This window comes from Myotis lucifugus, unplaced genomic scaffold (assembly GCF_000147115.1).
Source record: "Myotis lucifugus unplaced genomic scaffold, Myoluc2.0 scaffold_8, whole genome shotgun sequence".
Taxonomy (NCBI): Eukaryota; Metazoa; Chordata; class Mammalia; order Chiroptera; family Vespertilionidae; genus Myotis; species Myotis lucifugus.
This window is the reverse complement of record NW_005871056.1, coordinates 5,217,724-5,233,510: the sequence shown is the minus strand read 5'-3', so window position 1 is coordinate 5,233,510 and position 15,787 is coordinate 5,217,724. Positions and strand designations below refer to the sequence as shown.

At 41.8% G+C, this 15,787-nt stretch overlaps 1 protein-coding gene across 2 annotated transcripts in view; it reads left to right on the top strand.

The window, feature by feature from the left end:
• Positions 1-1,647, top strand: part of ACAD11 (acyl-CoA dehydrogenase family member 11) — a 66,149-nt gene extending 64,502 nt beyond the window's left edge. For both annotated transcript variants that reach the window (XM_014450818.2, XM_006083703.3), the window contains 2 exons: positions 13-122; positions 1,255-1,647. In XM_014450818.2, the coding sequence (XP_014306304.1) occupies positions 13-122; positions 1,255-1,369 (225 nt within the window). In that variant the 3' untranslated portion in view covers positions 1,370-1,647. The remainder of the gene's footprint in view (positions 1-12; positions 123-1,254) is intronic.
• The last annotated feature ends 14,140 nt before the right edge of the window (positions 1,648-15,787 follow it).

The window sequence follows — 15,787 nt, the reverse complement described above, 5'->3', positions numbered from 1 at the left end:
TTGCTTTTGTAGATTGCAATGATTAAAGTGGCCGCCCCTCGGGCCGTCTGCAAAATTATTGACCGGGCCATCCAAGTGTGTGGAGGTGCAGGTGTTTCCCAGGATTACCCTCTGGCTAACATGTGAGTAGGTGCCATTTCATAACCATCTGCATTTGATAGGCTAGGAGTTAAAAATCTACAGCTGCCTTGACACTAACTGTTTAAGAAGGAAATAAAGATACTAACTTAAAGTATAATTGAAGGCTAAATAAAGTACTAGTTATAGACAGACTGCATGGGAGGTCAGTGCCAAACCTATTAGGGTACGTTGGTACTTTAATTTAGAGCTCAGTACCAAAAAAGATGGTCTTATGATTACAACTAAAGGCCTGATGCATGAAATTTGTGCAAGAGTAGACCTTCCTTCCCTCGGCTGCCAGTACCAGCTTCTCTCTGGCACCCGGGACCTGGACTTCCCTTGCAGACCCACTTCATCTGGAAGGACGTCCAGTCTAATTAGCATATTATGCTTTTATTATTATAGACTAGAGGCCCGATGCACGAAATTCGTGCAAAAGTAGGCCTTTGCGGCTGCAGCCCTGGCTTCATCTGGAAGATTGTCCGGACAGCTGTTCAGTCGATTTGCATATTATGCTTTTATTATTATAGATGACCAATTCACTCAATTACGTTAGCTTTTACACTGGGGTTCATTCTGAACCAGGAAAAAGAGGAGGGGCAAGCAACAAGGCCAAAGGGAGCCCAGAGCCAGGCTTAGGTATAGACTTAGGATTGTTCACCACCTCCACAGGGAGGTCTTGGTCCACTTTGCAGCAGTACCTGCCAGTGACCATCTCCCGTTGATTCTGGTTGCTGGGAGTCAGGAAGAAATGGATACTCGCCTCCACTGCCACCTTCTCTCGCCCGGGAGCAGTGCCCCATCAAGTTCTGACCTTAAGAAAGAACTATCAGTATTATATACTTACACCTGTGGCTTACCTATGAGATCTCTCAGTGCTACCAAATTCTAATAACCTGCAGCAAACTGAGATTAAGCCTACTGCACTGGGCCATGTCCCAAGGGAAGAACTTAAAATGGCATTTCAGAAGGCCTTGGCTGCTTTACTTGATTTTCCCTGTGCTCTTTTTCTTATCACTGCCTTGGCCAGACTTTGAAAATTAATAGTTTTGGCTTAAAATCAGATGACTGGTGTGAAAGCATCATGTTCCTCTCTGATAACTCCTGCCATCCCTGTTCTTTTTGTTTTTCCAGGTATGTCCTCACGAGAACTTTGCGCTTAGCAGATGGACCAGATGAAGTCCACCTCTCAGCAATCGCAAAATTGGAGCTTGCAGACCAAGCCAGAAGCCTGAGGGCCAAGATGTAACGAGGCAACACCCTCTCACCCCTAACAACTGCATGGGCTCCAGAATTTGAATCACATTCTGTTTCTGTAGCAGTTTGAGCAGAGTAATTACTCATTTTCAGTAAAGATTTGAGGATCTATTTTGATCAGTGGGTTTAATCATTTCAGGGGTCACACAAAATTAAGTTAAATTCTAAAATGGTTATTCAGTCTAATACCTAACTGTTTACTAGTTGAGTGTTTAAATACTAAATGTTAAAGATAATGAAATAAATTGGAGAGCTAAAGCATAAGCATAATATTTTTACTCTTTGATTCTCAAGAATTGCTCCACTTAAATATTCAAGAAATATTTAATCATTACTTCATAAAAAACATGGTGTTAACAGCTGTTTAAGGGTTGGTTTAACACTGGAGTCATTGGAGAAAAATGCATGACCAATGGGTCATTTTAGAGTTCATATAACCATAAGCTTCATATTCAACAAAGCATTTATACATAAAATCTGAATGCAGTTTAAACTTTACTAGAAAACATGGCATATTATGAGAAAATCTATATATATAAAAGCGTAATATGCAAATAGACCGGATGGCAGAACGACCAGTCACTATGACGTGCTCTGACGACGTGCTCTGACCACCAGGGAGCAGATGCTCAACGCAGGAGCTGCACCCAACCAGCAGGCTCCGATAGCCAATGGGGAACGTAGAACTGGGGGTGGGGGTGGCGCCAGGCCAAGGCGGTGTGAGTGAGCGGGGCCCCCGGTTGCCCCACACACACAGGGCAACCGGCAGGGGACAGGGCCGGCTGCCAGCAGCGGGGAAGATCAGCCCTGATCGCATGCCAGGCCTAGGGACCCTACCTGTGCACAAATTTCGTGCGCCGGGCCTCTAGTGTAATTATAAATAATATGTTGATGGGATAGTGAATAGTTTAAGGTACAAGAAAGTTACTTAATTTTGAGATGAGATTAAAGACAGTCTGCTCTGAATGCCACCCTATTGAGAGCAGACTTCCTGGTGGCCCTTCAATCAGCTCTGTTCAGTATGGCAGCCATTGGCCACATGTGACCCTCGAGCACTTGGCCTGTGACTAGGGTGACCGAGGAAATGTTTTATTTTTTTTAATTCAAATCCATTCTTAACTCAGTTACTAGAAAACTTTCAAGTATGCTTGGAATAACTTGGTAAGTGAATGGGTTTTTCAAATGTAAATTTCATGAAATTGAAATACAGAGCAAGTATTTTGAATGAAAATTTAGCCTCTGAATTAAGAAATAGACTAAGTATAGGCTATGACCAGTGTTGTTCAGTGGTTATGCCCTGGGACTGAAAGGTCTTGGGTTCGATTCCCAATGTAAGGCACATACCTGGTTTGATCCCGCATGCAGGAGGCAACCAATCTATGTCTCTCTCCCTCCCTAAAATTTAGTGGAAAAAATGTCCTTGGGTGAGGATTTAGACTATGTAAAATACACACAAAATTTTGAAGACTCAATAATAAAAACATTTACTTTTTTCATAGTAATGCTTTTAAATTAATTTTATCTGTTTTATCTTTTTAGTGTGAAAGCCATTGGAATAGTAACTGTCAAGTTTTTAAATTTTCAAAGGAAAGCACTTCTAAAAACTATAAAACTGTTTTATTGGAAAGCTTACCTGTAACATGAATTTATTGATGTCCGGCAATAAGACCTGCATTCTGGTTCCCTGTGTGTCACGTGGGCTTCTGAAACATTTGCCTTTGACCCTTGACCTCTCTGCACATTTTTCTTTCTACACACTGGAATTAACTTTTAAACCTTAGGACCATTACCATCTAAGCGCAGCAGTTCTCAACCTGTGGGTCATGACCCCTTTGGGGGTCAAACAACCCTTTCACAGGGGTCGCCTAAGACCATCGGAAAACACATATATAATTACATATTGTTTTTGTGATTAATCACTATGCTTTAATTATGTTCAATTTGTAACAATGAAATTGGGGGTCACCACAACATGAGGAACTGTATTAAAGGGTCGCGGCATTAGGAAGGTTGAGAACCACTGGCTAAGGGTTTATTGTGACAATCACTGAGGCCATATAGAAGCAACTGACATTTGTGAACCACAATGAAGTACTTTAAAACAGCGGTCACCAACCGGTGGCCCGTGAACCACTGGTGGTCCGTGAGGTCCGAAAGGTTGGCGACCGCTGCCTTAAAAGATATCCTTACCACGTTAAGCGCCCAGCCTGTTTTGTCTTCCGGACGGAAAGTATAGTGTCAGTCACCGATGACTGACAGGGCGCTGGATAAAATCTTAACCCCCTACCTTTACTTCATTCAGATAAAATGTGATGAACAATATAGTAAGGGTTGGTTTGAAAGGGAAAATTCCAGTCTCCAAAGGATAAAGTAAGATCAAGCAACCCTTTGCCTCAATCGCGGTGACTAACAGTAAACATAGGAGCCTCATAGGGATTTCTAGGATCTCCTCAGGCTGACGCCAGGTGTCACTATGCAGCGAAGTTCGCTTTGCATCTGAAACCAAATGGTTTTTAAAATAAGAAGTTACTCTATGATACCCATGTGGGAAGGAGAGAAATCACTGTCAGCACTTTGCCCTCCAAGATTTGTGTGTGATCAGCAGCAGAGAGGAGGGGCCTGGTAATGTCTGACAGGGAAGTTACCATGAGGCTCCACACAGTGTCACAGAAGGCGTGGCAGGGCTTGTCCAGGGAGTCGAGGTAGTTCACATGTTAACCTTGGAGAACACACAATAGGAAGTTCAGCTAATGCTGGAGGAGCCGTTTCCTCAACAGCTTCCCCAAGGTCATATCACCCAGCTCTTCCCTCAGTTGTGGTCTATTCACACGTCACAGGCCTGCTCATATTCTGTCCAAGAGCGGCATTTATGTACATTGATAGATAGGTTGTGTAACATTTGCAAAAAAACCCACTTTTTTCATTCTTTAATTAAGCTACAACAGTTGCTGGGAAGTTCAGAAGGAAGTTACTTCTTACCCAGGCTTCTGAAGGGATTTAAATTAGTGAAGGTCTTAAATACATTTCACTTTATAAAACTTTTTTTAAAGAAAATGTATTCATGAACAAATGCCCTGTTTTAATCAAGCCAGGTAGCCTTGGCCCAGCTTCACACTTTCACTGACACTTCATGATCCCTCCCCCAGGAGAAAGGGGGTACAGCCCAATCAGAAAAGATCTCCCCTACCTTGGCCGGTGTGTTCAGTGGTTGGAGCATCAGCCTGCCCACCAAAGGGCCATGGGTTTGATTCCCAGTCTAGGGCACATACTCGGGTTGCAAGTTCAATCTCTGGCCCTGGTCGTGGTGCATGCAACAGACAACCAATAGATATGTCTCTCTCAAATTAATATCTCTCTCTCACCCTTCCTCTCTCCCTTCCACTCTAAGAATCAATGCAAAAAATATCCTCAGGTGAGGATTAACACACACAAAAATAGGTCTACCCTGACATTTCGAGAAGACTGCTCACTTTTTTTGCATAGTGGAGGGTCCCCTGTCCCTGGAACCATACCTGATCTCTAGTAGGCACTCAATAGGGGATGACTGAATGACAACTTGTGGGCTTACCAAAGCCATCTCCAGTGGCTTTTCCATAAAAATGACCTGTCTTGGCTTCAAGATCCACAAATCCTGAACAAGAAGCATCTGACCTGGACATGCCACATACCTCTTGCTTAGTGGCCCCAGGCCCAGCACTAGCAGCAGCCGGCCTCGGTGCACAGCTTGGCCTCTCTTGGGTTCTTGCAACCCCAGCATGAGTAGCAACCATCTTTATATCACTCTGTAGCTCAGACCAGGTGGTGCCGGGTTCGATTCTGGTCAAGGGTGCATACCTGGATTGCAGGGTCCTTCTCACCTGAGCCCTGGTGGGAGCGCATGCAGGAGGCAGCCAATCGATGTGTTTCTCTCACATCGATGTTTCTGTCTTTCCCTCTCTCTTCCACTCTCTCTAAAAATCAATTGAAAAAATATGAGGATTAAAAAATAGAATTATGTAAAATTACTAAAAATTTTTTTTAAAAAATAAAAAGTATGAATGAATGAATGATGAGCATAGATGTTCTCCTGATTTGCAATCGCTGAGAGGAAAAAGCATTAATCAATCTGCAAAAGAACAAAGCAGAAAGCCTGAACCCCAGCCCCTGATCACAGAGGTTGGGCAGCAAGACCCAGAATGGGGTACAATTAAGTGGAGGAAAACTGGGGCTGAGATAGGACATTGGTGTCCCCAGCAGTGGGGGGTACACAGCAGTTTGAGCAAATAAGTAGATGAAGTAGATCTTTAATGAGTATTTAACAATCCAGGGGAATGCACATCTACTTCTTAAATTTTTCCTGGTGCTGTAATCAGCTCTAGGTACTGAGGGAAGTCAGGTAACCTAAGAAAAACAAAACCATTCTTGGTGATGGCTAGAATTTTCCAATTTCCCAAATAAACAGGATTCCGGGAAGTGTCCTCGCTTAATTCAAGGCAGCCAAAGAACACGTAGGATTTATGATCCTGCCACAGTATTTTTGTTTTTCTCTTTTCAGTATCTGATTTTGGTGATTTATAAAATTTACTCACTGGCCAAGACAACCTAAAGCCATACTTCTCCACCCTGGCTGAGCACCCGAACCCCCAGGGAGCTTGGCATGGACCCAGCCCGGGTGTTGTGACATGAGCGGTAATAAGATGTACCAGGGATTCTGGTGAAACGAGGCTTGAGGGTGGAGACTCCCTGCCAAATCCTAATCAGGTCTGTTAGGATGTTTGACTGCCAACAGCAGGAAGAGATGGGCTAATGTGAGCCAAAGGGAATCTGTTAGGTGGGTGTGGAGTTGGAAGCTAAGGAGTCGAGGGGGTCTCACCCAGACACAGGGAGGGAGAGCGACCCCTTCAGGGGCTCACCTTCCTCTCACCTGCCCACCGGTTCTGTCCTTGGCTTGTCTGCTCAGGCTCTGAGGAGCATCTGGTTGCACAAACTCAGCTTACAGGTCCGCGCTGGCCTGTTCTGGAATAGGAAGAGAGGAGAGAAATATAATGCAAGCCACATGGGTGATTTACAGTTTTCTAGTGCCACATTAAAAAAGTAAAAAGAAATGTGCGGAATTTTAATAACGTATTTTATTTAACCTAATATGTCCAAATATTATTTCAACATGTAACCAATATAAAAAATTACCAATAAGGTATTTTATACTTTTCCCTCCAAATCCAGAGTATGGTTTACATTTATAACACATCTTAATTTGGAAGCTGAATTTTCAAATGGAAATACTTGAACTATAAAAAGTTAACAGGCCTGGCCGGTGTAGCTCCGTGGTTGAACATCGACATATGAACCAGGATGTCACAGTTCAACTGCGGGTCAAGGCACATGCCTGGTTGCAGGCTCGATCCCCAGTAGGGGGCATGCAGGAGGCAGCAGATCAAGTACTCAGTGGTCACCTGTGGCCAGTGGCTATGGTACTGGACAGCATGACTGTCTCTTTAACAGTTGCAGAAGTCACCAGGATACCCTCTCCCCAAAGTCACACTCAGTGGGGGAAAGGCTTGGGCATTAATAGAAATGGAAAAAAATGGATGCTAGCAGCCAAAACCAACTGTTGCACAGTGATTTTAAATCTTTCATGGTTTTATCTGGGGAAGGAAAAAAAGTGAACTCCAGTACATTTCCTGTATTTAAAAAACAAAACTCAGCACAACAAGGAATTCACTGTTAAGTGTTTTGAGTTTACCAGGGATCCTAGTTTACCATTCCTGAAGATTATCTGGGGGGAAACTGGCATTTGTTCAGGGCGGTCAGGGTTTCCAAATGGAAACAAAAGGGTGGCTCTAATACATAGGAGAAGAGTATTAACTCAGTCTCTTAGGGTTACGTGGTTGACTTCTGAGCCAGAGTCCTCGCAGCTTGGTGGGAATGAGTAATGATCCTGTCATGGAAAAAGGAGGCACTCTTTATAAAATTCAAAAGTGTGATCATCAATTATTCTCTCCCACCCGTCCTCTGCAAATTTATGATGAGATTTTTGGCTTCAGGGTAAAGGGTCCCCAAATGGCTTAATTGCTGCATTTCATTCCTTTTTAATCCGTCTCTGTCTCCAAGATGCTAAATGAACTTTCCACTACCAGGGGCGAAGCCATGAATCCCTTAACATGTATTGATTTTTTAAAACTTCGTTTCATTTTTAATCAAAGATGTACATGTCAGAGTTCAACAGTCAAATCACCATTCAAAGTCAGTGATGAAAAGCATCAGCAGTTCCTCCTCCCCACCCTCCCCAGGCTGATTTCCCGTCCCACAGGCAACTTTAAACTCCTTAGATACGCTTGGCTATCTACTTCTAAGTAATGCAACGACGCCACTGCTCATCTCCGTTTCTCTTCCAAAAACATTTCAAATCTTCAGAAAAGTTACAGGCAGAGTATAATTGTTACAGAAGGCAGCTTGTTAATATTAAAAGAGAAGGAAGCCAGACACTAAGATGGATTAACTAGGAAGCTAGTTCCACAGAAACTCCAGGGAATAGCAGCATTGCCCCGCCAAGAGGGGACAACCTGTCTGCTCCTCCAGATTAATGGGGGGGGGGGGGGGGAGCAGTAAACAGTGTGGGGAAAATTCCTCTGCTGAGGAATGCACAATGGAAGCCAGAAGGGAAGCAAAACTATGAGGCAGGCGCAGTAGGAGCCAAAATGGTGACCACAAAGGGAAAATCTGGTAAAAAGACCAGATAAGGGCACAAAACCCTGGAAGACCCCAGAAAGGGACCGGAAGACATGGAGGAACGAGGTTTGACTGTATATGGTTATACTGTTCTACTGCTTCTCAGTGATTGTTGTTACAGCCATTACTGATTTCCTTTGTTTCCAAATAACCAATCCTTTTAATTGATTAAAATTACAACAGTAGGCTATTACATGAAAGGGAATCATGCAGATGTTCTAAATGTTGACAGTCTCTGTGCAGTCTCCAATTTTGGTACTTGGGTATCAGGGTTCTCTCCAGGGAGTCATCTCTTGATTATTTTAATTTCTTATTTTAGAAAATTCATGTGGTCTTTCTTCTCCTCCCACAAAGTTACATACTCTCTCTCACACACACTATTTTTCACTCTCCCAATATAATCACACTAGAGGCCTAGAGCAAGAAATTCGTGCATTAAGGGGGAGGGGGGTCCCCTCAGCCTGGCCTGCGCCCTCTCATAGTCTGGGACCCCTTGAGGGATATCCGCCTGCCAGCTCAGACATCCCTCTCACAGTCTGGGAGCCCTTGCTCCTTACCACCCATCTGCTCACTGCTCCTTAGCGCTGGCGCGGGGGCGCGAGAGGGCTGATGCACTTGCCAGCCATGAGCCCAGTTTCCGGATGAACTCACTGATCACCAGAAGGCAGCTCCTGCATTGAGCATCTGCCCCCTGGGGATCACTGCGCATCATAGCAACCGGTCATTCTGGTCGTTCTGCCATAAAGGTCGCTTAGGCTTTTATTATATAGATTATATAGAACAGCACCCTAATTATGTACGTGTCAGTCAGAACTTTACCTTATTGTGTCGTCTGTACTATGATTATTTTGCTGACTCTTCCAAACTCTTCTCTCAGGTACATCAATGTCCTTCCTCTAAGTATATTCAAACACATAGTTGTTTACCAATTTTATCCTCTTGAAGAATTTGTTTCCAGAGCTTCTGACCTGCTCCAGTCTGGTCTGGTCATGCTCTCAGTCAGCTGCAAGCTGTTGTCTTCACTTAGGATCTCATCTCACCACTATTTGGAGAATCCCAGCTTCTTTTCTTGACTGCCTTGCTTTAGTGGAGAACATCCCTCAGGAGTTTCTTACAAAACATTCATGGAGGTAAATCTGAGACCTTGTGCATTTGAAATGTCAATTTTGTCCCCTCACTCATTGGTAACTTGGCTGGACCTAGAATCTGGGCTGGGAAATCATTTTCCCTAGACTCTGAAGGCATCATGCTCTCTTCTCACTTTGTGTTGAGAAATCCAGTGTTATTCTGCTCTTGTTCCTGTCTAGGAAATGCTCTCCCCTCCTCCTGACACACCCTGGAAGCTGTAGGGACTTCTTGTTTTCATATTGTAAAATTTCACAATGACCTGCATTTGTATGGGCTTATTTTCATCCATTGGGCTGGGCACTCAGTAGCATACTCCTCCTTTCTCGGAAAGTTTTTGAAATTTTCAGTGTGTCCTCCACCCATTTAGGCAGCTTGGGCTGCTATACCAAAATTCCAAAAACTAGTGGCTTAAAATAGCGAACATTTATTTTTCAAAGTTCTGGAAGCTGAAGTCCAAGATCTAGGTACCAGCAGGTTCAGTATGTGTCCAGGGCTCTGTTTCCAGTTTCCAAATGCTGCTCCCTCACTGTATTCTCACAGAGCGCTTTCTGGGGTCCCTTTTATGAGCACACTAATCCCATTCATGAGGATTCAACCTCCACCAAAGGCCCCACCTCCTAATACCATCATCTTGGGGGTTAGGATGTCTATACATAGATTTGGGGGGCACTTTCAGTCCATAACATCTCCTTCTCAAAATTTGAACCTCTTCCTGGATCTAGATTTTTGCATAATGGGCCTTTAGGACCAGGCCTCTCATTTAACTTTGTCTCCTCTTTTCCCAGTTGTATCTTGTTACTCTGCATCGGGAAATTTTCCTCAACTTCATCTGTCTTCCATAATTTTTTAAAAAAATGTATGACTTTTTTTAAAAATATATTTTATTGATTTTTTACAGAGAGGAAGGGAGAGGGATAGAGAGCTAGAAACATCAATGTGAGAGAAACATCGATCAGCTGCCTCCTGCACACTCCCTACTGGGGATGTGCCCGCAACCAAGGTACATGCCCTTGACTGGAATCGAACCTGGAACCCTTGAGTCCGCAGGCTGACGCTCTATCCACTGAGCCAAACTGATTAGGGCTATGACTTGGTTTTAATTCTTGGAAAAAGTATTCTTAAGTGGCATCCTGTTGGTTTTTGTGGATGTAATGTTTAACCCTTAAGTGTATTAACGATAGCATTCTTTTCCAATGTTTTCTTCTTCATTGTCTTTTCTCCAAATCACCGTTTTTCCTTCTCTCTCTTTTGCCCCTGTTGGAACTTCTACTCTCCTGTCTGGAGGCACACACTTGTGTGCTTTCACCCTAAGGCCTGATTTCAAAGGTTTTCCACCAGGTTACGCTGCTCTAGAAAGTCCCTATCCCTTAAAGGATGCGGTTTCATCCAGCTCTGTAACAACTGATCAAGTTTTTTGCTCTAAACCCAAGAAGCACATAAATACTCTGAACTCATCTTGATCTTTTTAAGGCTGACAAGATAGTCCCTAGCCAACTCTTACATTTAAAGCCAGGAAATGGCTCCAAACCAGACACATGGCTACAAAGGGCTCTTTTGAGGCCTGTAAGATATTAAAGTGTGAGACTGGGGTTTGAGCCTGAAGTTCTAGTTGAAGCAACTTCAATGAATTTATGCGTAACTAAATATTTGTAGAATTGCTTCCATATGACCTTTCTTTTTGAAGACAATGACTCATTCCTTCACTAATTTAAGCCACATCTTCATAAACTTTGGCCTGAACTAAGATGACTGAGGATATGGGTTCCTCCTTCCTGCTCACAGACACTGCCAGACTCGCAGGGGCCAGGAAACGAGGCACATGTTCCTCACAGACATTAGATTTTATATTTACGGCCGTTGGAGAACAACTGGAAACACGGGAACTGCATTAACCTTGTTATATAAACCATATACCTTCTTAATTTTAAAAATGTAAACACAAGCATTAATTCTTATTTATATATAATTAAGACTTTCATTAACATATCTGGGCCTTCCTCTTCTCTTGCAAAGTTACTTCCTGGATCTATAGGAGACCACTGTGAGGGAGGTATTATGACCCCCATTTAAGGCTACACATTAAGAGACAAACTGCAGTCAGGATGGCCCCCCCCACTCGAGCCCACGCTGGCTCCGGCATAACTAGCTACCTCTCCCTTGCTCTAATTTAAACAGACCGGATGACAAGACCACAAGTGAGACACAGAATTCAACTCCCACAACCACTTGAAAAAATGACAATAGCCAACACAGTAGCTGTCCAGTGAATTAATCAAAATTATACTTTTTTTTTGTCAGATTGGCAATGAATATGTATGTTGGTTATACCACAGACTTTTTGTAGTGTGCCATGAAATGAAAAAGGTTGAAAACCACTGGTTTAGATTACAAATTTTATGTTCTGTGTATTTTATCACATTAAGCAATTAAAAAAAAATAGATTCAGAAACTAGACTGAAAAAGATGGAACATTTTTAACTTCAATAAAGATACAGATGACCCTTGAACAACACCAGAGTTAGGGCACCAACACCCCACACTGTTGAAAATGTGTAACTTTTGACTCCCCCAAAATTTTACTAATAGCTTACTGTTGACTGTAAGCCTCACCAATAACCAACAGATGATTAACATATATTTTGTATGTTATTTGTATTAAAGACTGTATTTTTACAATAAGGTAAGCTAGAGAAAAAATGTTAAGAAAGTCATGAGAAAATATAGAGTATCATATTTATTGGGACTGTAAGTTTATGTCATCTGTTCACAGAATGAATCATGTTAGTACCGTCTTTTTCCGTGTGTAAGATGCTATATTTTTCTAAAATCGTTAGACTGAAAATTGAAGGGTGTCTTATACACGGAAGTCAGCTGAGGAGGCAGCCCCGTGGGTGCGTAGCTGCTCATACCTTGTCAAACAGGCTTCCTCCAATCACGAACCTTATTGTTACTGATGTCAGCTGATGCCGTAATTGGAGGTGGAGTTGGAGAGTGCACAGAAACAACAGGGACCAGTGCATTCTGAGCCCATAAAGATGTTAAACAATTAAAAGATAAATGCTGGTAAGTGATTGTCTTACTCTGCAAAATTCAAACTGAATGTAATCAACTCTGCAAAAGAGCATGGAAATAGAGCTGCAGAGAGACAATTTGGACCTCCTCCCACTGAGTGTATGATCAGACAGTGGAGAAAACAGGAAGAACAACTCCTTAAGGTGCCAAAAAAAGAAGAAGGCCTTAAGAGGAAAACCAGTAAAATGGGCAAACTTGGAGCAGAGGCTTAAGACTTGGATTATGGAGCAGCACCAGAGTGGCTTATGTGTGTCAACCAAGCTTATTCAATGTTTAGGCAAGAATGTTCACAAGCAAAATGAACATTGTTGATTTTACAGGAAAGGCAAAATTTCACAGGAGAAGGGTTGGCCATGAGAACACGAATAAAGTCAGCTCAGAAAATGCCACCAGTGTATGAGGATGATCTCACATATATAGACAGTGACTCAGAAGACAGCAGTGATACAATAGAAATTTAAGAAGTTGGTATGTCTGGAACTAACAGTGATGAAGAGAGCAATGATGCAACAGAGGCTGTATAAAGTGATATGCTGCATAATATAGTACTGGTATGTAAACATTACCTGCGGTAATTACTAAATAAAAATGTGTTCTGTTTTATGTTTAAAATACTGATTTCTTAATTTTGGGTTGAAAAAATGGAGGGCGTCTTATTCGTGGGGGCTTCTTACACATGGAGAAATATGGTACATGTCCTAGCCGGTTTGGCTCAGTGGATAGAGCATCGGCCTGTGGACTCAGGGGTCCCAGGTTCGATTCTGGCCAAGGACATGTACCTTGGTTGCGGGCACATACCCAGTAGGGAGTGTGCAGGAGGCAGCTGATCGATGTTTCTCTCTCATCGATGTTTCTAACTCTCTATCCCTCTCCTTTTCTCTCTGTAAAAAAAATCAATAAACTATATATATTTTTAAAAATATGGTACATCAATATTGTTTTACATGATACAAAACACTGTAGATCAGTGATTCTCAACCTTCTGGGCCTTTAAATACAGTTCCGCATGTTGTGACCCAACCATAAAATTATTTTCGTTGCTACTTCATAACTGTAATGTTGCTACTGTTATGAATCGTAATGTAAATATCTGATATGCAGGATGGTCTTAGGCGACTCTTGTGAAAGGGTCGTTTGACTGCCAAAGGGGTCACTAGCTGTAGATGTTATACCTTTTACTAACACAATATCAAAAATTAAAAGATAATGTGAAAAAGAAATTTACACTTATTCACAGGTATAACAATTACTGAATTAATAATGAAGAAACAGCAATATGATTTCTTTATGGTAGCCTAGGGTAATCAATGCAATTGCTCATGACAGCCTATATAACAATGAAAGCATCGTTGTAAAATTCTCATGGCACACAGTAGTACAGTCCATCACACTGTAGTATTGGGAACATTGTTATAGTAAAAAAACAAAAAAGAAACACCTTTGATACACTGATATGCAGTTTCTCCAATTAAAGAGAGTATGGTAGTGTAATTCTTTGAAAGCAAAGTTATGAAATAAGAAAACTAACACAATATTAATTTTATATATAACATCACTCACCTTGCCTACGTATGGTAAGCTATCCACTCTCATACACATCTTGTGCTTGATGTTCTACACAATGAAAATACTTCGGACGTGATGACACAAAGCCTCACATAGTTCCTGCCACATGAAGACACACAAAGCCATGTTGAACAGGCTGAGGAGGAGGAAGAGGCCGGCGGCTGCCTCTCAGGTGGGCGGCAGAGGTGGAAGAAACTGAGGAGGTACAAGAGGAAGTGGGAAGGGCAGGCACACTCGGTTTAAGTTTACATAAATACATGGCAATTTCTGTCTCACTTTATTCACTTCTCTAAAAATGTTTCTATATGCTACCAACCTCCACCATTTGCTTTTGTTTCAGTGCCTGTATCATAGAAGGGTCCATGTCGTAAAAGCCAAAAGCAGTCTTGAATAATCAGAAATCTTCTGCCTGGCTGATAACAACTGTTTTCTGGCTGCTGCTTCTGTCTTCTTCCTCATCATCTGGCACTGGCTCAGAAACACTCAACTCCACTGAGTCGTCTGTGAATTCTTCTGGTGTGCAGTCTATGAGCTCTTGAATTTCTCCAAGATCCACATCCTGAAACCCTTCACCACCCACCTTCACCAATTCCACAGTCTGTCATGATTTCCTTGATTGGCTTTGTCGAAAATCCTGTGAAGTCATGCACAGCATCAGGGCAGTTTCTCCAGCAGGAATTATTGTTTCGGGCTTGATGGCTTTCATTGCTTTCTCTATAACAATGATGGCATCTTCAATGGTTAATCCTTCCAGACTTTCATGATGTTCTAATGGGGTTCTGGAGCCAGAAGATTAAGACTCAAAGCCATGTGTAAAAAAGGGCAAGACCAAACTCTAGTGTCTAGGGGATAAACTATGAAGGGACACAAGGAAGAATCAGACAGGTGGTCATTTTTGGAGGGAGAGGCTGTGATTTTGATGAGGGTTGGCAAGGTTCTTGACTGGGTGACGGCTTCAAGGGTGATTTGCCTTATAGTGATTCATTAATCTGTCCAGTGAGATTTTCTGTATCTGTTTTTTACAATAATAAAAAAAGTTTAAAAACAAAAACTCAGCTTCCCCAGTCTCATGCATTTGCTGGAGATTGCTGCTTCCTTAGGAGAGGAGCTCAGAACACAGACGTTGATGGCAGGAAAAGTAGTTTTGATTTCTTACTCTGTTACTAATTGTGAGATTTTTGGTAAATTGCTTTGCCTCTCTGAGCTCAATGCTCTTCACCTGGAAGATGGGAATTATATCATTATCAAGCCCAGAGCTTTGCTCTGAGGATTAAATGAGGTTATGCATGTATAACACTTCATACGATGCATGGCATACAGTAAATGTTTAATAAAGATTAATTATTGGTATTCAAACATCAATGTTTATAGATTAATTTAATGGGCCTTTAAGTATCATTAAATAGACACTATATATATATATATATATATATATATATATATATATATATATATATATAGTATCTAACTATTTAAGGAAAAAATATTTGTATTATGTTCTCCAAAACACCTACTCCTCCCACCCAAGTTAGCTGTTGCAATCTCTTCCCGTGAACATATATTTATGACAAAGTATTATGGAAACTAAAACCCTACTTATATATGAAAATACTTACATGGCTTCATAATCTTTGAGAGATGATAAATCAGATGGAAACTTTTGAATTAGCAATTTATGGTAGGATGAGGTCTCCAGCCCAGCTCTTTTCACACACTGACTGGAACAAACGGGTTCTTGCTTTCAAAGGCAACCTGGAAGTCTGGATATTTCCTCATTCTTTAAGAAGCATTTGTATATATTTTACATGTTTATGTGTTCTTGTAGTTTTGATCACATTAGAAGATCTACATGCTGAAATTGGTGTCATTTAAAACAGCCTCTCACACTTTAAATTCTCTCTTAAAAATATTGGAATTAATGTCTCTCACACACATT